We start from the raw sequence: 22,412 nt of genomic DNA, 5'->3' as shown, positions 1-22,412 counted from the left end.
TCGCTACAGTAATTTTTTTACAAAAAATCCTAGAAAATGCAATCCAAACAAAAGTTTTCCCTTCTTCTCTTTTCTATCCTAAACTCCCAAACTTAGCCTAAAATCCCATCAGGTTTGGAAGAAAAACTTGTGTGGTTTTAGACGTGTAGTTTGGCTTACATAAATCCTCTCAATTTCTGTTTGGACAAGGGAGTTTCAAGCCTATTCTGGGAGAACCCCGAATTGTTTGTCGAGTTTACGGCTTTTTAAGCGGATGCAATTGAAGCAAAGTCTAACAATGAGGAGGGTACTATCCAGAATTCATTCCTGGTAAAGATCAAACAGTAAAATACTCTAAATGTCATCAAGAAAAACCCACATCAAAAGCCCCTCCTGGGCAGCTCGGTTGATCACGGAAAGTCTCCTAAGATTCCGTTGTCCATTCTCCTCCGCCAGGGATCGAGTCCCAGTGGTTACCGGTTCGAAGGAATGAGGCATCTCCTCTCGGGTCTCAGGGGGATTAGTCGGGTCCGGCATACCCGAAGCCCGAATACCCTGAGTAGAAAAAAAAAAAGAAAAGAAAAACCCACGTCAAAAAATTTTGTTGGAGTGCGAAGATGCTACATATGTAGCGTTTCCACGGCCTGGAGTCGGTTAACGAAGCTACAAAAAAGTTGTTGGAAGAAGCTGAAAATCCGAATGAAGAAATTGGATTTAAGGCAAAATATGGCCACATTTTGGGGTAATGCCAAAGAGGTCCAATTTCCTGGATTTATACTTTCAGAAGACCAACTTGGCCACCATTCTCTTCTGCTACTTCAAGGATGCCTTAAATACTATGCTCCAAAATATGGCATTACTCTTTTGCTACTAAGCATTACTCTATCAGCTTGAAGAATTGGGATCCTCGTAACATATACTATCAGTAAATTCAACAAAGATGTCTCTTTTGCTTTGCTTTTTCACAGTGATATCAACACTACGCCTTTCGCGTATAGTCTCTCAGTACAATTTGACATAAGCAAGCTTTTTATTGTAGTGTGCATTTATTGAATGGGTCCTTGCAAACTACTCTTGTATTTGCAGTCTTGCTGGGGAGCTGCAAGATGTTGACCACATTCAAGAAGAAAAGAAAAAGAAATTTTTGTGTGGCCATTAATTGGCCAAGATAAGATAATCAGGTACTCGCAAATATCAGTCAAATGTCCATACGTCTTGCAGAACACGCACAAGATGAACAAATACTGGGTCCTCAAATTCATGTAGACAGAGACCTCTCTCTTCCCTCTATCTTTTAAAAAAGAAACATCTACACTTTCATTTCTGGGAAAAGTCAAGGAAATTTTCTCCCGTTGATTGAGTGTAGAATTTGCATATATGGCAGAAGTCTCCCAATGTCCTCTATTTGCTGATTAAAAGAGTTAAAGATTATATTACTTCTGCTACTAATCAAGACTGTCATATTTTGGAGCTTAGTATAAATCAAGACCGGCTAAGACTGGTGGCCAAGTTGGTCTTCTGTAAGGGGTCTATCCTCTTTCTCTCCTGTTTGCACTAACTTGATCAGGTAAGTTGTCTAACGAAATCCACAGAATTGCATGGTTTTGATTTCTTCCAAATCTCTTCCGGTCGTTTTTTAGGTCTTTCAACTTTGAGTTGATTTTTCATTTTCAATTACCGCTAGCTTTAGTTTATTTTGGGCATATTCGTGCACTTCGCAAGCTTTGGAGTAGATGTAAATTATTCTTGATTCTTATTCTATTTTATGTTGCTATTAAAAATGGTTAGAGATGACATATGACGAAGAGAAAAGGTCTTAAGAGAATCCGCAATTGCAGAATATCCAATTCTTGTGAGGTGGTATCTGTTTAAATCGATAGCTTGATGTTTGGGACCGATGCAGAGCTAGGATTTTTTTTTTTTTGGTCAAATATCAACTTCAATATATAGATGCAGAGCTAGGATTGGTATTCAACCTTTAATAGGTGAATATTTGTTTGCCCAGTGAAGATTAATTTGTTGAGCAATCACACTTAAAAGAATGTATATTTATTGTCTGACAAATGGCTATGCTCATCTTTATGTAGATTGCGTCAGATGATTGTGGTTACAATTGTTAAGGCCTTGGTCCACCAATCTGTTTACTGATTCTTTTGTTTTATCCACAATATCACTAGGTTCTTTCTAGTGTGGGATTGCAATGTACTATCATTGAAGTCATGGGCTCGAATTTGCCGGAGACATCTTCAAAGAATCGAAAGATCTTTGAAGGAGAAGAAATCACTAACGAAGCACAAGATGGAATAAGCCAATTACCTGATGACATTCTGTGTCACATACTCTCCCTTCTTCCGACTAAATTTGCAGCACAAACCGGGATTTTATCTAAACGATGGAAGGAACTTTGGCTTTCAGTACCTGTTCTTGAATTTCAGATGCATCTATGGGCAAATTATGAGGGTAACATGAAAGCTTTTGATAGCTTTGCAAAGACTAAAATTGAGAGCTTCACAAATTTTCTGAATCGACTTTTGGTTGTTTGTGACACTTCAGGCATTAAAAAGTTCGGATTGGTATGTGATCACCCGGTTGACCCTAGATGCCTCGACAATTGGTTGTCTGCTTTGCATGATGTTCAAGAACTTGATCTTGAAATATGGGAGCTCGGGGAGTTCCAGTGGAGTCCCTTTGCAGATAACTCGCTGGAAATCTTGAAACTGGGTTGTGGTCTTTTGCTCAACTTCCCGTCTACTGTTTCTTTTCCACGTCTTAAGATTCTTCATCTTCATTCAACCACATATGCGGGCAATGCATCAGTTGAAAAGTTACTTTCTTCTTGCCCTGTCCTTGAGGATTTGCAGATATCCAGGACGTTACGAATTTTGTGATCGCAGTACCTTCACTGAAAAGGTTGGCTTTGGATTTTTCTACCAATGAGGGGGAATTATACAACGAAGATGATTATCAAAATGCTGTTGAGCACAAGCTGATAATTACTGCACCAAATTTGGAGTATCTAAGCCTAGTTGATTATATGTCGGATTCAATTCAGGTTAGTTCCATGGCCAGTGTAACCGAATCACGCATTGCTGTTTGCAAAATATTAGAAGATGATAGTCGGACAGCAGAACAAATAAGTAACTATGAAAGCAATGTATGCGGAATATTTCGAAGTATCCCGAATGTGAAGCGTTTATCAATAGGCGAATTTACCATGGAAGTAAGCCTCGACTTAAAATTTCAATCCTGCTTATTGCTTTCTAGTGATTACACCATTAATTGCTTTCTTGGTCAGAACTTATGGCTGTCTTCATATATTTGCAGTCCACGAGTGAATCTCTCGATAGAAGGCTGCCGGTGTTCCAGAACTTGGTCCGCCTGGAGATCAATTTGGATGGGGTGAATGGCGCTATGCTACTGCCAGAATTGCTCGAAATCTCTCCTAAACTAGAAAGCCTCATCTTGCCTCAGGTACTTTTGATGAGTGCTCCTAGTTCTGTTACCAAAAGTGGTTTCTTACTTTTATTTCTTCCAACGCCAGGGGATTACCAGTCCAGGTCTAATGGGGTTTAACCCCCAGGAGAATCAAGGTATAAGCTACAGTTGGAATCCTCCACAAAATGTGCCTGAATGCTTGCTATTTAGCCTGAATAACGTGGAAATTCGGCGAATTACTGGTAGAGTAGAGGAAGAAGTGAAGCTGTTAAAATATTTTTTGGAAAATGCATTGGTTCTAGAGAAGATAACGATTTGTTATGAAGAATTTGAGGTTTCCGGTGGACCGATGGATACTACTAATTATCCAGCTGCTCGTCGGCTTGATGATCGCATGTCCTTCATAGACAAATTGATGAACTGCACTAAGGGATCGGCTGCTTGTCAGCTTGACGTCCAAATGCCTGAACTATCACTCTGAAGTCTGAACACTCAGCAGAATGTTGGTATTGCACCCTACACGCCTGCGCATGTTTCTTCACATCTGCTCGTAAAGAAGTGCTTCAAGTGCACTATTTTTATTAAATATGTTTGGGTTACTTTTACCCTCTTGTTATTTAGCATTTTACCACATGACACTTTTATGATTTCAAAATCGCACGTATAGTACTCTCATGGTTAGGAGTGAAGTGTCAAATTGATAAAAATCGCCCTATGCTATGAAGTAGCTGAGATATATAAGATTATCCTCATTTAGAAACTAAAAAAAATTGGAGTAGCTAAGATTCTTAAACATAATATTCCTACAGTGTCAAATTGATAAAAATCGTCCTATGTAAATATGGAGATAATTAAGATTACCCTTATTTAGAAATTGAAGCAATTGAAGTAGCTAAGATTCTTAGACATACTATTCCTATTCAAGATTTATAACTAACTTTCCTACGATTACCAAATAATTTCTATTGTGATATTGGGTTACTTTTAACATTTTTCATCGATTCCATTAAGATATTTACGGGGAGAAAGTTCCATCACTTTGACAATTTTTTTCGAATCATGAGAATGTTACGTATAGTTTTTGAAAACATTAAAAGTTTACATAGAAAGGTGCTAAACTACAAGACTCTAGACTGTAATTTACCCGTTATGTCTTGCCAATTTGTAAATTTTAGCGGTATCTGAGATTGATTGGTTAAGCTTTAGGTGTGTTTCACAAATGGGTACGAGGGGTGGGAATAAATTCAAAGTCAATAATGATTTCGATTATAGTTTGGCAGACCTTTATGGGAATCATTCGATGGGTTTAAGAGAATGAAACACATCACTTGGGATCCTCGGTGACATATTTTGAGTGCCAATCCAATGACAACTCTAATATTGCGCCAAGTGTCCTGTTATTATTTGCATTTTAATTTTTTAATAATTCAAATTGGTTTGGTTTAATACAAATTTTCTCTACCCACTAAAACTTTGAACCAAAATTAATCGGCCGGTCTAATTCAAATACCATCACTTTTGAGAAAACCATTCACGATCTGGGGAAAAAGAAAAAGAAAACCTAAGCGATTGAGCCACCAAAGTCTTTCATCGGTGATTGCTTTGAACAAAGCCAAAAAGAGACAAAGTCCCTGGAAGCTTGTGGCACCGTTGCCCAATAAGCTAAAAGTTGAGAAAAGACCTTGCATCACCAACGGCATCGAGGAGAGAGATGCGGCCCTGGCGATCACCGACGGCGAGAAGGAGGTGGTTGAGAGAATCTGAGGAGAGGAGCTGGTGGGGCAGAGGCTGCGGGGACCAGCGGACGGAGGTGACGAAAAGGGAGAGGGAAGGAGTAGCAGAGGTAGCAACAGTAGATGGAGGAGGGAGAGGAATTGTGGCAGCTAACTGCATAGAATGGGTATCGACAATGGATACAGAACTGCCGGCGGCTTAAGCAAGGAGACTGGAGGGAGATAGGTCGGCGGCACCGCCATTGTTGCGAGAAGGTGGACCGGGAAGCATGCTATCCCAAGATTCATTTAAGGGTCACGGAATTGATGCCATGATCCTCGTTGAATCAGAGGGAGAAGTATTAGATGATGTGATACTAAATTTTGAATGGAATGAATTGGAAGGATGGGAAGTAGTGTTGAGAGATCTTGAGGTTCATTGATGATGGGTTTGTTAGTTTTTTCAGCTACTACTGAAATATGGGGACCGGCGACTGGTGACTAGGGAGGGAGGAGGAGTTCTGAAGTGGCTGAGAATTTTCACCGGAGCAAATCTGCACATGGAATGGCGGAGCTGGTGGAGGAATCAAAAGGACGACGACATTGAAGTGTGGACCGCATCGAGTGGATTGGAGAGTTTGAAGGCAATCAATGATGAAAGTATTGGTATTTGAATTAGACCGGCCGATTAATTTTGGTTCAAAGTTTTAGTGGGTAGAGAAAATTTGTGTTAAATCAAATCAATTTGAATTATTAAAAAATTAAAGTGCAAATAATAACAAGACACTTGGCGCAATATTAGAGGTGGCATTGGATTGGCACTCAAAATATATCACCGAGGATCCCAAGTGGAAACACATTCCATATCCAAAGCAAACAAGTAAAGGGAATTGACCAAAGCCCATGTTCAAATTCCAATCTCAATTTCGATTCCGGAATTTTAGGGGAAAAAGAATTTCTTCGTTATCACTTTCTACGAAGTCTCATAATGTGGGGTGAACTTTTGCCAGCTTTACTTACTGGCTAACAACTGGTCTCTCATTCTTCAAAGATCAACAAATTTTCCATTCACTAGTGCAGCAATGGCGTGTTCCCGTTCATTTACATCAAACTTGGAACTTGAAATGTGTGATTTCTGGTGCCACAAGGGGAATTAGTTAGGTCAGTTTTTGGGCACAAAGTTATCAGGCCTGGGGAGCTATTTGATTCTTAGAATAATTTGTCCAACATGTTTGTTTGGATAGAGTATTATTTGAAATATTATTTGTAATAATTATTGTAGTACTTTTTGTGATGTGATGTATGTGAGATAAAAAAGTAATTGAAAATATAAAAATGTGAGTTGGAAAATGTGTTTATGATGCAAGCGAAATATTATTTGAGATATTTGTGCTATCCAAACACTCAGTGTACAGACAGGGTTCTTCTTCATCTGGGATTTAGGATTTCTAAACGTCAGATTGATTTTTTTTTTTTTTTAAATTTCCAAACCTTTTTGCTATTAATTTAATTGGCAAAGCTTTTCTTTAATTCCTATTACTCTTAGGCCTTGTTTGGGATTATAGTGCTTTTGGTGAAAAAATAGTTTTAGGTGTTAAAAGCACACTTCAGGCATTTGGAAAATATCATCTCATAAAATTAGGAATGAAACTTTTGGTATGAAAGGCTCTTTTAGTAAAAACTCAAATTTGATGCTTTTAGTGTAGTTTTGTGATTTTAAAAACTAAAATATTAAATTTAATCATTTTATTCTATATTATAAACTAAATAAAGAGATAAATACATTTAAAAATTTTCAAATCACATATTACCCAATACAATAAACACTTATTGAATTATGTCTCCAAACAGCATATTTAAAACCATTTAAACACTTAATAAGTACTTTTATTGAAAACTCTATTGAAAAAGTATTTTTCAATAAGTTATTGCAACCTCAAACGATCCTTGATATGCATTGCATTAGGTATGTGATGTCTAAAGTAGGTCTTTGTCTCTGCGATATTAAAATGGTGATTTTTTTCAGTAATATGCAAGGTAGAATTTGCATCAGTTTGAAAATCAAGGAAAAAAATTACGAATGTAATATTAAGGGACTAATTATTTTGTGGTTTTGCCCCCAAAAAACAAAAAAAAAAAATCCATCCACATTGATTTGTCCTTATTACCAACAAACGAAAACATTACTTGGTCCTTTAACCTACTAATTCGGATATCCAAACAAGGATCGAATCCGGATCCGACCTTTGCTACAAGACGTCTCCAATTTTGCTGCCGTTAAGCACAAAAAACCAATAAGAGGGGAAAGAACCTCCTATATTATTTAGAGCAATTCTCTGCTTCACTTTTACAGGAAAGAGGAGCAATTGGGTTAGCACAAAAACGTAGAAAAGGCACTGTTTTCCGGGTAGTACAGTGGCATACAAGCCCAAAACAGGTTAGTTTACGTGCGTATTTGTAACAGCATTGCATGAGATCTGTGAACTATTTTATGTTGATTCCATGTAGTAGTGAAGTCAGCATTAAGTTCAGTAGACTTGTTTTGTTACTGCCAAAACTGTTTGATTGCATCAAGCAACCACTTTTAGAAAGATTACGTATAAATATTTTACCTAGAAACAGCATTTTTTTTTGTCCACTAAAGTGCAGTTGCTGTATAAAAATGTGCCCTGGGGTTCTTCGTGGCTAAAAGTTGTGGCTTTTTTAGTGTTGATAGAGGGATTTCTTCCGCTGGCTATGTGATCAGATAAAGTCTTGAAAACCCTGATGATACTCATTGTATAACTAGTACAGAATGAGCAAATCAACGGGGTTTTTAGAGTGCAGGAAGTAGCAGATTTCTGTTTGTTAATTTTTTGTAGGTTTTTAGGAGGAAAAATTTTGAAGATTTTACGTTTATTGCAGTCATTTTTCTTACATTATTGGCGTAGAAAAGGTTAATTTTGACTATTGTGGTTCATTAGGAGACAGAGGTACAAGATGAAACATTCTGAACTTGTAAGTAAAATTGGTGGCAAGATCCAGTATGATTTTCAAAGCCAGAATTTCGTTTTGAACAATATTAAACAGTTATAAAGGTACAATCAGAAAGTAGTGTGATAAAGGTCCCTGGGCAGATGTAGCATGTTTTACCAGTTGGCAAGGTTTTTACAGTGTAAAGAATAAGAAACTCAATGCAGGTGGAAGTTAAAAGAAAGGAGAGAAACTGAGGCCAAGCTCATCCTTTTGCTTCTAGATCAGTTATGTTTTAAGTCGACTTTTGGAACTGCAGATAGCAAAAACATCCTTTCCTGATTCATCCATACAACATAATTAGTAGGACTAGTTCAGTTATTTTGACCGATATAGGTTGCTGCATTTGTAACTGGCTGTTTGATCTTTGAGTTTCCTTTATTGTTTACATGTGAAGTAATGAAAAATGTTGAATGTAAACTTGGACCAGTATGGACATTTCAGTAGTTGTTTAAGTTGTATATCTTATATCTGTATCTGGTTGTCTGTCTCCCTGTATCATTGTTTTTTTTCTGGTTCATAATGTTATTTGGCTTCCCAACAGGTTCTTTTGGTGTACCACAATGGCTCCAGTTACAAATTCTGCCAGTATTGCAACTTCCAGTTCAAAACGTAGAAAATATCTTGAGGCAGGCAAAACTGTAGAATCTGAGGACCGGATCAGTTACTTACCACCCGAAGTTCTGTGCCGCATACTCTCATTGCTTCCAACTAAGTATGCTGTTGGCACCAGCGTCTTGTCAACAAGATGGAAGTACCTTTGGGTTTCAGTCTCAAGCTATGACTTTGATGATGAATTGTTGTTCCTTCCTGCCAAGCATTCTGGCGAGGATAAGTGTCACTTCTTGAACTTTGTTGATAGAGTTTTGATTCTTCAAAAGGCTCCATCTGTGAAAAAATTTCGCCTCAAGTGCTCTCAAGAATATGACACTTCGCGCATTAATATGTGGATCTCCTTTGCAATTATGCATGATGTGGAAGAGCTCGATATCAGAGTTTTTATGAAAGACTCCCTGGCACTGCCTCGAAGCTTTTTTGATTGCAAAACGCTTGTTGTCTTGAAGCTAAGCTCTAACCTCAACATTGGTTCTTCTCTGCCAATTTGCTTCCCAAACTTGAAGACCCTTGACCTCTGTTCTCTTGATTGTCTAGATGACAGCTTGATGAAGAAAATTATTGCTGGTTGCCCTATTCTTGAAGAATTGAGGATCAAAAGAAGTGCCCTTGATAAGATACAGAATCTATGTGTACAATCATCTTCTTTGAGAAGACTAATGTTGTACTGTTGCATAGCTTGTCCAAAAGATCACAAATACAGTGTTGTGATTGAATCACCATGCCTTCAGTTCCTTGATCTTGGAGATTATATATCTGAAGACTTCAATGTCAATGAACTATCTCAACTTTCTGAAGCACGCCTTAGTGTGGCTCAGATATACAAGCAATCCATTCCAAGTGACGACTATGGTGAGAATTTGATTGGAAATTTGCTATGTAAAATCTCCAACGTCAGGCGTCTGAAGTTGTCTCATCACATTAACAAGGTTGGTTGCTTTGGTAATCTTTCTCTTTCATTAGCTCAGAGTTCTATGTGTTCAGTTTCTTAATGTCTAAATTCTTCTTTTCCTCTCAGTCTGTTGCCTGTGCCCTTGAAGCTGGTAGTTGCCTGTGTACATATCCTAACTTGACCTGTTTGGAAGTGGAACTTGAAGGAAGCTGGCAGTTTGTGTTTGATTTGCTTGAAAGTTCTCCTAATTTAGAAGTTCTTGTCTGTACTAAGGTAAGCTTTGGTGTTTTTGATAACTCTAAAACTGATAGCTTTGTTTGTTTTTTTTTTTTTGGATCCCGAGGTTCACATTGAATTATCAATGTACCAGGTAAGGAGGTGCACTCAAATTGGAAAAGGTCCTCAAGTTCCACACTGCTGCATATGGAAGCCTCCAGATTCTATCCCCAGCTGTATCTCCTCACGCCTTGGAAAAATTCAACTTGCTGGATTTGATGGGTGCCAAGTTGAGATGAGACTCGTCCAATACATTTTGAAGAGCGCAAAGTTTCTGCAGGAATTGAAAATTACTTCTCACAAACTAGATCTAAAGTTGCAGTCAAGCATTCTCAAGGAGCTTTTATTGTTTCCCAGAGGATCAGTCTCCTGCCAAATTGAATTTTCTTGAGAATTTTTCGGCATTGTTGTTCCGTAATGCACATGAAGTCAGTCAAATAAGCAGTTTATCCTTGTTGACACTTAATTTGACGTTTAGGAATTAACTCTGGAATGCTATATCCTAATAGACGTGATGGTTCATTGTCCTTTTAACTCAATTATTCATTCATTTCATAACTCCATTCTTCATTGTCATTTTCAACTTTCCCTTTTTTGTGCCAAACTTGCAACTTTGAAACATCTGAATATAAGACACCTTGGTTAGTCTTGCAAAAGGGGAACCTCATTGTAATTGTCAGGATTAAGCAAGAGTACATATTTCACTATCTTGAGCTCATATTCAACCCTGTCTGCATTGTAAATGTCCAACAGTGAAAATAGATAAACAAATGAAAAGCAGATTACTTTCTCCTTGTTATCTAAGTTGGTTGTTTGTCCCACCACAAATTGACAAAGATAAGAGTCCCTGTAGAAGAGCACTCTCTCTTGTTATTTTGAGTTAGTTGTTTCTTCCAACATAAATTGACAAAGATCAGAACCTGAGATCATTTAAGAAAGATTTTCAAACAATATTGGGAACATAGTGAACTAAATCAGACTGACAAATATATACATACATATATATACATCGTCATGATAAGTTTAAAAAGTATTACAAAAAGAGACTGATGAATATATACTTATGTATACATTGTCATGATAAGTTTAAAAAGAATTACAAAAAGTTGCTGACGAGAACCAGACTCAAAGGCTAGTGAGGTACATTATTGTCATCTTCAACCAAGGCAGATACTGAGATCATCCAATTTGCTAAATTCCCCCAACAAGAAACCCTGGTTGTCAAGAATAGGCAAAAAGAACTCTGATCCAGGATAGTCCTCCGGGCCTTTGGGAACTGGAACAAACATTCCCATCACACAACCTCCGTCAAATTCCAGACACTGTACCTTAAGATTCTCCTTGCTCATAGAAGACGAGGAATCATGAGATGATTCACTCCTGGTATGCGTAGGTGAACCCAAGGCCTCTGGCGTAGGCATCGAAGACTGCAATTGATCTTCATCCGATGATCCACTCAGATAAGATTGTTTACAATCTACTGGCTCCCATTGGAATCCTTCTAGGGCCTTAAATTCACGCTGCTTAGCAAGATAAGCTTCGGAGGCTTCCTCAGCAGTCTTAAAAGTTCCCAACCAGATTTTTTTCTTTTTGATTGGGTCTCTAATCTCAGCAGCATACTTCCCAAATTTCCTTCTTCTAACCCCAACAAATCTTTTCTCCTTGTTTTTCTTATCCCACTTGAACTTGGGTTGCGAAGGAGCCATCTTTTTCTGGTCAATCACAATCTCGTGAATTATACGCTTTGGCTTCTTCTCATGGCTGCTTTGTTCTTCATCTGAGGAAGAATCTGTGGCAGCTGGGTCTGAATATAGTACTCTGATCTTTCTGATTGTCATGTTTTTCTTTGCTAGGTTGTCGGACTGAGGCGTCATTACAAGAGGGGCTGTATTACGATAGATAAATGTACGCAAAATTGGAGTCTTTCTCCAACAAGGAATTGGATTCTTTAAATGTGGAAAGCAAATTTCTTGTTTCCGAATTGGATACTGATTTAATCAGCCTGGATAAATTACAACTGAAACCGAGAGATGGAGAATATTCCTGATGTCCACATAAAATCCAAATCCAAAAATGGTAGGAAAAATCATTAAATAGTTAAGATGTCACAAAGACTAAATAAGTCGCTCTCCCTTTCCTCCCCTGTTTCTTCTCCTCACTATGACAGATTTGTGCCCATTAATTGTCCTAGCTGCATTGCTAAACCACGAGCTAGCGCCATTGTTAGCCCTTCCCCCCTTTTCACTTTTTCTCCTCGCAGCTGGCCCATATCAAAAAGCTACCACCATAAAACCCATTATATGACTCAACAATCGGAATTTAATCCAATTGCAAACTCAAACCCACGACTCATTTAATAAGGAAAAGAAAAGATTAAAACTTTACAAGATTGAATGTTGCTGTGTAAACATTGCTTTCTGTGAAGGTAGTCTGTGTTTCTGAGAGACGGCCAGAGAGAGGACAGAGAAGGAGAGAGCTGGAGGCGGTTGGTGAGGGAGAAGTGAAGGAGGGGTTTAGGGCAACCAAATAAACCATCAAGTCGTGTAATCAATTTGCTGTACTAAGGTGCGTTTGGTAAAAAGGTTTCGGAACGGGAAATTGGAATAAATCTATGATTCATGTTTAGTTTATTACTGTCGAAATTGAAATTTTAGAATGATTTCTAAAAATTTAGCATTCCACCATTCCTTTATAAGTTGGTGGGTTTTGTGACTTTTGTCCAAAACCCAAGTATGATTCCCAAATCTTATAATTACATAATATTTAGTATAATTAATATTTATATATATTATATATTTATATTTATATTTATATTATAATATATACATATATAAAATATATTATAATTATATATTTTATTATAATGTTAGTATATTATAATAAATATATATTATAATTATTTAGTTAAATATAATTATATTTATATAATATATATTATAAATTTATTAATATTATATAATAATATATTTATAATATACATGTATATTTATAAATGTATATTATATGTGCATATAATTATAATATATACATGTATATAATATTAATAAATTATATAATTATATTTATATTTATTATTTTAAATATAATAATATTTAATAATAACTATATTTAATATGTAATATACATTATATTTATATAAAATATTAGTATAATTAATATTTATATATTATATAATTATAATTATATTTATTATAACATTTGTATAATTATAATTAATTATATATATAATCTTTAATTTAATTAGTTACAAACTTATAATAATGATATGATTATATTATATAATTATGTATTATAATTATCTAGTTAAATATAATTATATTTATATAATATATATTATAAATTTATAATATATATGTATATTTATAAATGTATATTATATGTGCATATAATTATAATATATACATGTATATAATATTAATAAATTATATTATTTTAATTTTAATTATTATTTTAAATATAATAATATATAATAATAAATATATTTAATATGTAATATATATTATATTTATATAAAATATTTGTATATATTAATATTTGTATATATTATATAATTATAATTATAAATTTATATTATAACATTTGTATATTTATATTTTATTATATATTTAATATTTAATTTAATTAGTTACAAACTTATAATAATATTATTATTAGTTATATGTATATATAATATATATTAATCTATGTAATATAATTGATATTATTAATTATACTAATAATTATACATGTTTAGCAATAGAAATTATTAATTAGTTATACTAAATTTACTAATACATTTATACTAATATATTTAATTAGTGAAAATTTCTTATATCCCATTTACAAGAGCCAACGAACCAAACATCAACTATAGTAATGATATACATTTCTGACATTGAACCAAATAAATGTATTGTAATGATTGATTCCATTCCAAATCCAGGATGAATGATTCTGAATTCGAATCCGATTCCAACATGTGAGCAAACGCCACCTAAATGTTCATAGGATTCAACTGTTGTCCATGAAGCTTTTAAAAGTTACTTACATCGAGTAATCTAAGGTTTAGTTTATGGCTTTTAACCATAAAGCTAAAGATAAAGCTATTAGAACTTCTTTTGTTAGGAAATTGCTTTAATTTTTTTATTCAAATTTTTAAATTTATGTAGAAGTAATTAGTTTTCTAATTGGTTTTAGTTGCTTGAAATGTTAGTGAAAAAGTTTCTTATTTTGTTTAAGAATTAAATGTTATTTCCTATTCTGAATCAATCTAGAAATTAATATTGATTTCCTGTTATTATTTAGTTCTTGGCCAAATAATATTTTCTATAAATAAGTAGATTGACATATTACAAAGTACAAGGGACACATAAGGGCGACATGTAACCTTATACATGAGATGAGAGAGGGTTATTGAGAGATGAGAGATGGTATACAAAAGTTACCATGGGTTCAAGTTGTACTTTTGTACAGGGTTTTCCTCTCATAATAAAGAACGAATTTTCTTTTTGTTGACGTAGACTTAATAATAGAGTCGAGTCACGTTAAATATTATGTGTCATTATCTTTCATACTTGTGACTTTTTTATCATTAAATTGTTGTGTACTTAATATCTTAATAGTTGTTTAATTTGGGATTTGAATCTCAACATTTTTAATGTTTTCTCTTTGCATCAGCTTTTTAGGAAGAAATCAGTCTAGATATAAGATTTTACCTTTCTAATCATCCCACTTTGCAAAAGCAAAATGCATTACCTTTTGTAGTCGAACTAAGGCTCTGTTTGATAAAACTGAATCTGAATTCTGAATTCTGAATACTGAAACAATTAATTTGCTGAATATTAAGCACTGAAAAGAGATATATGAATATCTGAATCTTAATGCTGAACATATTTATACTGTTTGACAAACATTTATAACTTAATGCTTAATAAGCTAAATTGTACAATTTTGCCCTTCTATCTTTTAATCCAAAAAGGAAATAGAACCTATGATTTAATTAGTTTAAATTTGTTAGGTATGAAAATGACAATATTTATTTTTAAATTAAAGTAATATAAAAGAAGAAATATATTATGGAAAAGTCCAAATATCGGTGCAAATATATTTTTAAATCAGAGTTTGATAAGAAAAGTCCAAATATAAATAAAAGGAAGCTGCAATAAACAAGTTTTAAATTCACACCAAATTATATAGAAATTTAATTACTTTAATGGAAAAATATTGAAGCAAAACAACAAATAATCAATGTCACTTACCTTGGAAATAATGAATTTGAGATCGGTGAGTACGGTAGCAATAAAAAAAATTGGGAGGAAAAAAATGACAAAATTATGAAAGAGTAGAAAGATGAAAAAAGATAAGGAGTAGACAGATGTGAAAATTGTAAAAAAGTCATTAAATAGGGAGAAAATAGAAGTAGAAAGCCATTAGACAGAGAATGTCAGGTTGTTTAATTAGATAAGGATTTTGGATAGAGAATATTAGGTTGTTTAATTAGATAAGGATTTTAAATGTAATTAACAAACAAAGATAGATTTGATAGATAAGATAAAGTAGTTGAAGTAAATCTCTTGATTTTTATCAAATTAAGCATTCAGTTGCGATTCTTGTGCTAAAAAAATACATACAAATTCAGCACCACTTAATAAGTTCAGTAGAAAAATTTTTATTTATCAAACATACAAAACATCTGAATGTCTGAATGAATTCAGTTTCAACACTTTTTTATATTATCAAACAGATACTAAGTTGTTTCTCCTGAAAAAAAAAATTTTCAAAACACCAGCATGACCAAAGGAACAAACTACATTTCCATATGCTAATACCAATTCGAAGCAAACTATTGAAGCTTGGTATGGTCAAGTAAGTATCAAGTTGGCCTCGTTTGGTTTGCGATTTTTCTCTGAAAAATTATTACGTTTTTCATGAACACACTTCCCTATCACTTTTTTATCTCACATATATCAAATCGCTACAGTAATTTTTCTACAAAAAAATCTAAAAAAAATGCAATCTAAACGGGTTAGAGCTTGATGTCATGGAAAAGCGATTCTCAGTCCAAGGGTTAAGAGCTAGACTCAATACTTAACATGTACCAAGTCTTCTTCATTTCGACCCCTCATCGTTTGAATCTACAAAAAAATCACTTATGGTTTTAAATCATACATTTTGACCTCTTATGGTTTGAACTAATTTGAAACAGCAACGAAAATCCTCAAAATTAATGGAGGTAGACGAAACGACACAATTATCCTAATATATACAAGTAACAAAAGACCTTCTAACAACCATTCTATTAAGCAAACTTACAGGAAAATCTCTTGTGGTTAAGTCAACCTATGGAAAAAATCCCTATGGTTACATATTATTTTTTATTTATTTATTTTGTGCATCGAAATAAGATAAGTTGTATTTAAAATTTTTATTTATTTATTTTATGTATAGAAATAATGTGAATTGTATTTGAAAATTTTAGGTTATTTTTGAAAATTTTATGAGTTTCAAGGGGTTTAATAAGTATATCAAATAAAATTTTGATTTAAAAATTATTTTCCATGTCAAGCAATCTCAAACTCATTAATTTAAATGATTTTCATCAATTTTTCACATTAGTTCAAACCACGAGATATTGGATTGTATAATTTGAAATCACAAGAAAATTTTTTTGTTGGTTTGTTCAACCGCAGGGAGCTTTTCTGTATTATAACTCTAAGGGTATAATAAATATATTAACTAAAAATTTATTTATTTTCAGTATAAATACTCGCCAAAGAAGCGTGTTTATTTCAAACCTGTTAATTCAAACGATTTTTATCACTTTTTTAAATTAGTTCAAATCACAAGGTACCGGGGTATATATTTTGAAACTATAGGAGATTTTTCTGTATGTTTGCTAAACCTCAAAGGGTTTTTCTATATTTTACCCCATAATTATTAAATGTGTCCACCGAGGAATTTGTCAAAATTTGAGATAACAAAAAGCAGCAAGCTTTGAATGGCAGTTTTATCTTCATCGCGTGTAATTCAAGCTTCTTGTCCTCATCGCGCATAGTACTACGTGTGAGGATAAATGTGTTAACCAATCTGTCTCATGTTTCATGACATTAAAAAAAAGGCATTTTAATACCATAAAAAAGGCAGGCAGAGCATGTACGAGATCATCTGTATTCAATACTGAGCAAATTAATAGTGATTGTATAATTATATCTCTTAGATTAAGAGGACAAATTACATCCCCGCGCCAAAAATGCTGACAGATTCTACGCTCTGGCTCCTGAATTGCCATTGGCTTTGAGCATGGAAGATGGTGCCGCATTTAGCTCTGGGTGTGACATTTTTACAATGCCTTTATTGAGTGATAGACCAGCTCTGATCAAAGACAGACGGGCAAGTTCTTGATACAGTAAATTCCAAAGACCCGACTCTGATCAAAGACAGACAGGCAAGTTCTTGATACAGTAAATTCCAAAGAACCGCAATCAAGTTCTAGACCAAAGGCAACTTTAACTAGAGCCTAGCTATAATGCTTGGCAGCCAGCTTGGCCTGAGCCTCTTTTCTCATCTGTCAAGAATATCAAGATGAGAAAGCTGTTGGATGAAGAAGCGCAGATGCTTCCCCGAGGAGAGCTGACCTGATCAGCTCGGGGTGTCGATGGGAGAGCTGATCCAAGACCTGTAAAACAGAGAAGATGAGCTAACAGAGGGGGCCCGAGGGTTGTCCCCGAGGGCGCTCCGACGGCCAAGTTAGTTTTCCGGTGAGTAGGGTTCACGGGAAGTAGCAACTGTCCAGAGTTAATTGCCAATAATCAGCGTCCCTTGTACAGTGGATGTGTGCTATTATTTATACCTGCGAGGGAGTCCGACCTCCGCACGACGCGGGACTTGCCCGGTATAGATAGTATCCCGCACTCGGGGGGGGGACTTCCTCCGACCTCTTCGGGATGGACCTTCGCCTCCCCTGGAGCCCTAGTCGGTACGGCCCGGGGCTGCTCCCAGGGGTCTGAGGGCCAAGGCCCAGCTCGGCCATTCCTGGGCTGCCACGTGTCTGGGCCCGGAACGGGGCCTCTGCACTAGCCCCCTAGATTAGGTAGGACTGTCAGGCAGACCTAATCTACCTCCGCCACGTGGAAGGCCAGAGCCGCGCACTACTCTGCCGAGGTCACTTCTGGTACAGTGCTGTCACAGGGACGCTGTGCCCGCGTCCTTTCAGCTGTCCCGCCTTTTCGGTTTTCGTACCAGCATTAAATGCGTTCACATGGGGGTCGGTTCAAATTCACGCAACCGTTTTCCCTCCACTCTTCCCCCTATAAATAGGGGATGCCAAATTCTCATCTGTCCCATTTGCCATTTCCGCTTCTTCTTGTGCATTTCAAGTTATCACGCTCCCTGTGCACTCACATTTCCATTTTCCAGCAACCTCCGGCGTCCTGTGCCCAGATTCCGGCGAGCCTTCAGTCCTTCTTCTGCCGTTCTCAGTAAGTCCTTTCTGCGATTCATCTTCCCCCTCTGCAGTGTCTTTTTTGCCCTCTGCTACCTCCTACTTTTTATGTCGGATCATTCTTCCTCCTCTGTTGCTATAGTATCAGTCCGCCGCAGAGCTCCCCGAATCATCGCTCTTTCCTCGCCTTCACCCTCATCTTCGTCACCATCTTCTCCTCCCCCTCTTTCCCCTTCTTCTGCTTCTAGTCCCAGCTTCCACACCTCAGACCTGCCCGAGCCTACTGACACCATGAGCTCTCCTCCACCCCAGTCTCCTTCATCCCATCCTTTTTCTGCCCGCGCTCTAGAGGAAACGGCTGAGCTCGACGCCTACCTCGAGCGAGAGGCCGCAACCACCTCCTCTCCCCAGTCCCCCCATGATTCCCCTGGCAGGGCCCAGGGCGGAGCTGGGGAAGACAGGGATCCCTCTGAGGGGACCCCTACCTCGGAGCAGGGGGAGGATCCCGAATTCTCCTACGGTTACCCAGACCTACAGGAGGCCACCCTATTGCCCCAGGACGTGGCCGAGCTGGCCGAGTCGTACTCCATCCCTCCGGCCTTCGAGCCGAGGGCGGCCGGGCCCGACGACCGAGCCTGCCGACCTCCCCCAGGCTTCGTGGCCATCTACAGGGAGCAGCTCATCGCAGGGCTCCGTCTCCCCATCCATCCAGCTCTGACCCATATTCTGACCTACTGGGGGCTCAGAATCACCCAACTTCACCCTACCTCCATCAGGATCATCACCGGATTCCTGATTTACTGCCTTCTCTGCGACATCCCCTACTCTCTCTCCCTTTTCCGAGCCGCCTTCATTCTTAAGTCCTCCCTTCCGGGATGGTACTACTTCTCCCGCCGGGGCCCCCAGACCAAGGGAGGGAAAGGGGCCCAGGAGTTGTTCTTCGGCCTCCCCTCCTCCGTTAAGGATTGGAAGGAGGATTTCTTCTTTGTCAGATCCACACATTTTCCCCCCAATGTGTGGAAGGTTGGGGGGGTCAAGGCCGACCCCTACCCAAAGGACCTGGACTACGAGACCCTCAGCCCGCTGTTGGGCTCCAAGGTGAAGCTCGATGTTACCAGGATCTCTACCGAGCAGATCTCCGCAACAGGGCTGATGGGGACGTTGTCCGGATCCTCTGGGGAAGTGGCGACCCCCCAGCCCAAACTCGACACCTGTAACGCTGGCTCTGACCCTGTCTTTATTCATAGTGTATAGACTTTCCCTTTTTTGCCTTTTACTGTCTTTCGTCTGGCTGACCTGGTGTTCATTTCAGTGAGGAAACTCTCCCAGCTGTTGGGCGCATCTCTCGAGGAGGCCACTCCCGACCCCCAGCCGGGAGCTGCTCGGGGGGCCCCAGGTGGGGCTTCCACCCCGGGGGGCGGCTCAGCCCCCCAGAAGGAGACATCACAACCATCCCCCTCCAAGCAGGCCGCCAGCAAAAAGAAGGCGGCCGGTCAAAAGAGGGGCAGAGGGGACGAGCCCTCTCAGACTGGGCAGAAGAGGCTCGCCCTAGTCTCCGCACAGCCTCCTCCTCTTGCGCGGGTCTCCGGGGGACCAGTCCACCTGGGCGTGGGCTCTGCCGAGGAGCAGGTCCAGGAGTCGGCTCCCCCGAGCTTGTGGCACTTCCGCCACATAGCTCCCCTGAAGCCAGGCCAAGCCCCCACGATGCATGACCCCCGCCACTTCTGTCCATCTTGGAAACTCTCCATCAACGACCGAGCCCAGTTCCCCGAGGTGGCTCGCGAGCTGATGGTGGGCTCGGTCCTTCCTAGGGACAGGAAGTGGATGGAGCTGGCCAGCCCCTCTGAGCTCTTGGACGCGTACTACACCGCCCAGGCCCAAGTAAGTATCGCCCCTGGGTTGATTTCACCCCCGTGTCTGGGTTAAGTGATGTGGCATGCTGATCTGCTCTCTCTCTTTTCCAGTCCAACGCTGCTGGTGCCGCCCTGGCTACCCGCTTCTCCGAGCTGTCTCCCGACCTGGAGAAGTTGAGGAAGAAGAACTTGGAGGTGGAGAGGAAGCTTTCCCAGGCCCTCCAGGAGGCCAGCTCCCTTAAGGCCAAATTAGACAAGGCCGAGAAGGAGATGGATGCCGCCCAGGTCCAGCTCGCCTCCACCAGGTCGGAACTCGACCAGGAGAGGGCTGGTGTGGCCAGGCTGAAGGAGGAGCATGCCGTGGAGCTCTCCGGCACCGTCAGCCGAAAGCGGAAGAAGGCTGTTCGGGAGTTTATCTCCTCCGATCAGTTCGAGGTGGACATCGCCCTCCTCAACCAGCCCATCCTCCAGGTTGGCTCTACGCGGGCCCTGACCCAGGTGCAGGGCCTCAACCTACCCGGCTTCAACGTGGCGGACTTCAAGGACTACGATCCTGCAGCCGAGGATAGGCTGGACTGGCTCTTTGATGGGTACCGGAAGGGGCATGCCCTGAAGAGCCTGGTCCGCCGAACCGACGTAGGAGCAGACCTAGAGGAGGTTCCCCTGGAGGAGGACGGGTCTCCAGGCAGAGCTGCCGGGAAAGAGCCGGTGGCCTAGGGCGGTGGCCACTCCAGAAGCCCATTCTGTCTTTTTGTAAGGATGTGACCATGCTCCAGTTGAAAATGCTCTTGGAGGTCCATCCAGGACGGAATGGGTTCCCTGCTCCCGGGCTCCTGAATAGCCTTCACCATACGCCTCTCAACATGCTTGAGGTGTACTTTCAGCTTCCACCCCGGTCGGGCCACCCGCAGGTAGAACAGACATCGAAGGAGATTACCAACTCGGAAGTTTTACGGTAGATAGGCAGGGCGTTTTGTAATAGATAGGCAGCTCGAAAGCTCTGTAATAGATAGGCTTGCAATGTATACATAAGATTTCGAAGAGTTATTTTCTTCTTTCCTTGCCCACTCGCAATGCTATGTGCCGACCTCCGGGGTCGAACACCTCATCCCTCGGGGCTGAGTGCTTTAAATATTAAGCGCGTCCTTGCCGACCTCCTAGGTCGAACAATTCGCACTTCCGACCGAGTACTTTAAGCATTAAGTGCGTTCTTGCCGACCTCCTGGGCCGAACACTTCACACTTCATTAAGTGCGTTCGTGCCGACCTCCTGGGCCGAACACTTCACACTTCACTAAGTGCGTTCGTGCCGACCTCCTGGGCCGAACACTTCACACTTCATTAAGTGCGTTCGTGCCGACCTCCTGGGCCGAACACTTCACACTTCACCCACTACCCCAAGCCTCCCACTAGGACGTTGAGCGAGGGATTGCTGAATGTGCTAGTGTATGTGCTGGTTGTAAAAGTGGAAAATAAAACAAATACAAATGAAAATGAAAACGAGCTGTGATTGAATGGAAAAACAAAAATTCGGATTTCCGAGGACAAGCCACTGAACCCCCTGGTTTAACCTACGCTACAAACAACCGCAAATTGGAGAAGTGCCAAGTCCGAGGTACTTCAGATCCATCCATCCTTGCGAGCTTGCAATAACCAGCTCGACTCGCTTCCAGGACCTTGTAGGGGCCCTCCCAGTTTGGGTCGAGTTTGTTGGAGCCGCGTACTCTGCTTGTCGAGTTCTTCCTCAGGACGAGGTCTCCTGGCTGGTATTGTATAGTCTTTACTTTGGCGTTGTGATAGCGAGCAAGCTGGCTTTTATACTTAGCCATTCGAATAGCCGCTTCCTCCCGCCTGACTTCGAGCATGTCCAAGTTGCACCTAAGCTCTTCCTCGTTGGACGGTGCCACGAAGTTCTGCGTTCTGGGTGAGGGAAGACCAACCTCTGCGGGCACCACCGCCTCTGCTCCGTATGTTAGGGAGAACGGGGTCTCGTGAGTAGCCGCCCTGGGCGTAGTGCGGTAAGCCCAGAGGACACTTGGGAGCTCATCCAGCCAGCTCGATTGGGCGGACTCCAGTCTAGTCTTCAACCCTTGCAGGACAGTTCGGTTGGCGTTCTCCACCTGGCCATTGGCCTGGGGGTGACCAACCGACGTGAAGTGCTGGTTGATTCCGAGCTCGGCGCACCAGCTCCGGAAAGGGTTCTCGGCAAACTGGCGGCCG

General features: G+C 39.5%; 2 protein-coding genes and 1 pseudogene across 2 annotated transcripts; 2 read left to right on the top strand and 1 right to left on the bottom strand.

Annotated features, from left to right (window-relative positions):
- Positions 1 to 1,226: 1,226 nt before the first annotated feature.
- Positions 1,227 to 3,895, top strand: LOC113758342 (annotated as a pseudogene).
- Positions 3,896 to 7,432: 3,537 nt separating this feature from the next.
- Positions 7,433 to 10,421, top strand: LOC113758344 (probable FBD-associated F-box protein At1g32375). The gene is made up of 4 exons (XM_027301258.1): positions 7,433 to 7,563; positions 8,683 to 9,682; positions 9,772 to 9,918; positions 10,016 to 10,421. The coding sequence occupies exons 2-4, from the start codon at positions 8,702 to 8,704 to the stop codon at positions 10,310 to 10,312; spliced, it is 1,425 nt and encodes a 474-aa protein (XP_027157059.1). The 5' UTR covers positions 7,433 to 7,563; positions 8,683 to 8,701; the 3' UTR covers positions 10,313 to 10,421.
- Positions 10,422 to 10,943: 522 nt separating this feature from the next.
- Positions 10,944 to 12,414, bottom strand: LOC113758345 (ethylene-responsive transcription factor CRF3-like). Its single transcript, XM_027301259.1, has one exon. It carries the CDS (start codon positions 11,793 to 11,795, stop codon positions 11,079 to 11,081), a length of 717 nt encoding a protein of 238 aa, XP_027157060.1. The 5' UTR covers positions 11,796 to 12,414; the 3' UTR covers positions 10,944 to 11,078.
- Between the last annotated feature and the right edge of the window lie 9,998 nt (positions 12,415 to 22,412).

Source organism: Coffea eugenioides, unplaced genomic scaffold (assembly GCF_003713205.1).
Source record: "Coffea eugenioides isolate CCC68of unplaced genomic scaffold, Ceug_1.0 ScVebR1_490;HRSCAF=1176, whole genome shotgun sequence".
Taxonomy (NCBI): Eukaryota; Viridiplantae; Streptophyta; class Magnoliopsida; order Gentianales; family Rubiaceae; genus Coffea; species Coffea eugenioides.
The sequence above is the reverse complement of the archived record's forward strand: the minus strand, read 5'-3'. Positions and strand labels throughout refer to the sequence as shown.

What these genes read in the sequence shown, in the direction of transcription:
- LOC113758345 (XM_027301259.1), bottom strand. Translation starts at nt 11,795, where the DNA reads ATGACGCCTCAGTCCGACAACCTAGCAAAGAAAAACATGACAATCAGA.
- LOC113758344 (XM_027301258.1), top strand. Translation starts at nt 8,702, where the DNA reads ATGGCTCCAGTTACAAATTCTGCCAGTATTGCAACTTCCAGTTCAAAA. An exon ending in TGTCTCATCACATTAACAAG is followed by an intron (nt 9,683 to 9,771) that starts GTTGGTTGCTTT and finishes TTTTCCTCTCAG; the next exon opens with TCTGTTGCCTGTGCCCTTGA. An exon ending in AAGTTCTTGTCTGTACTAAG is followed by an intron (nt 9,919 to 10,015) that starts GTAAGCTTTGGT and finishes TCAATGTACCAG; the next exon opens with GTAAGGAGGTGCACTCAAAT.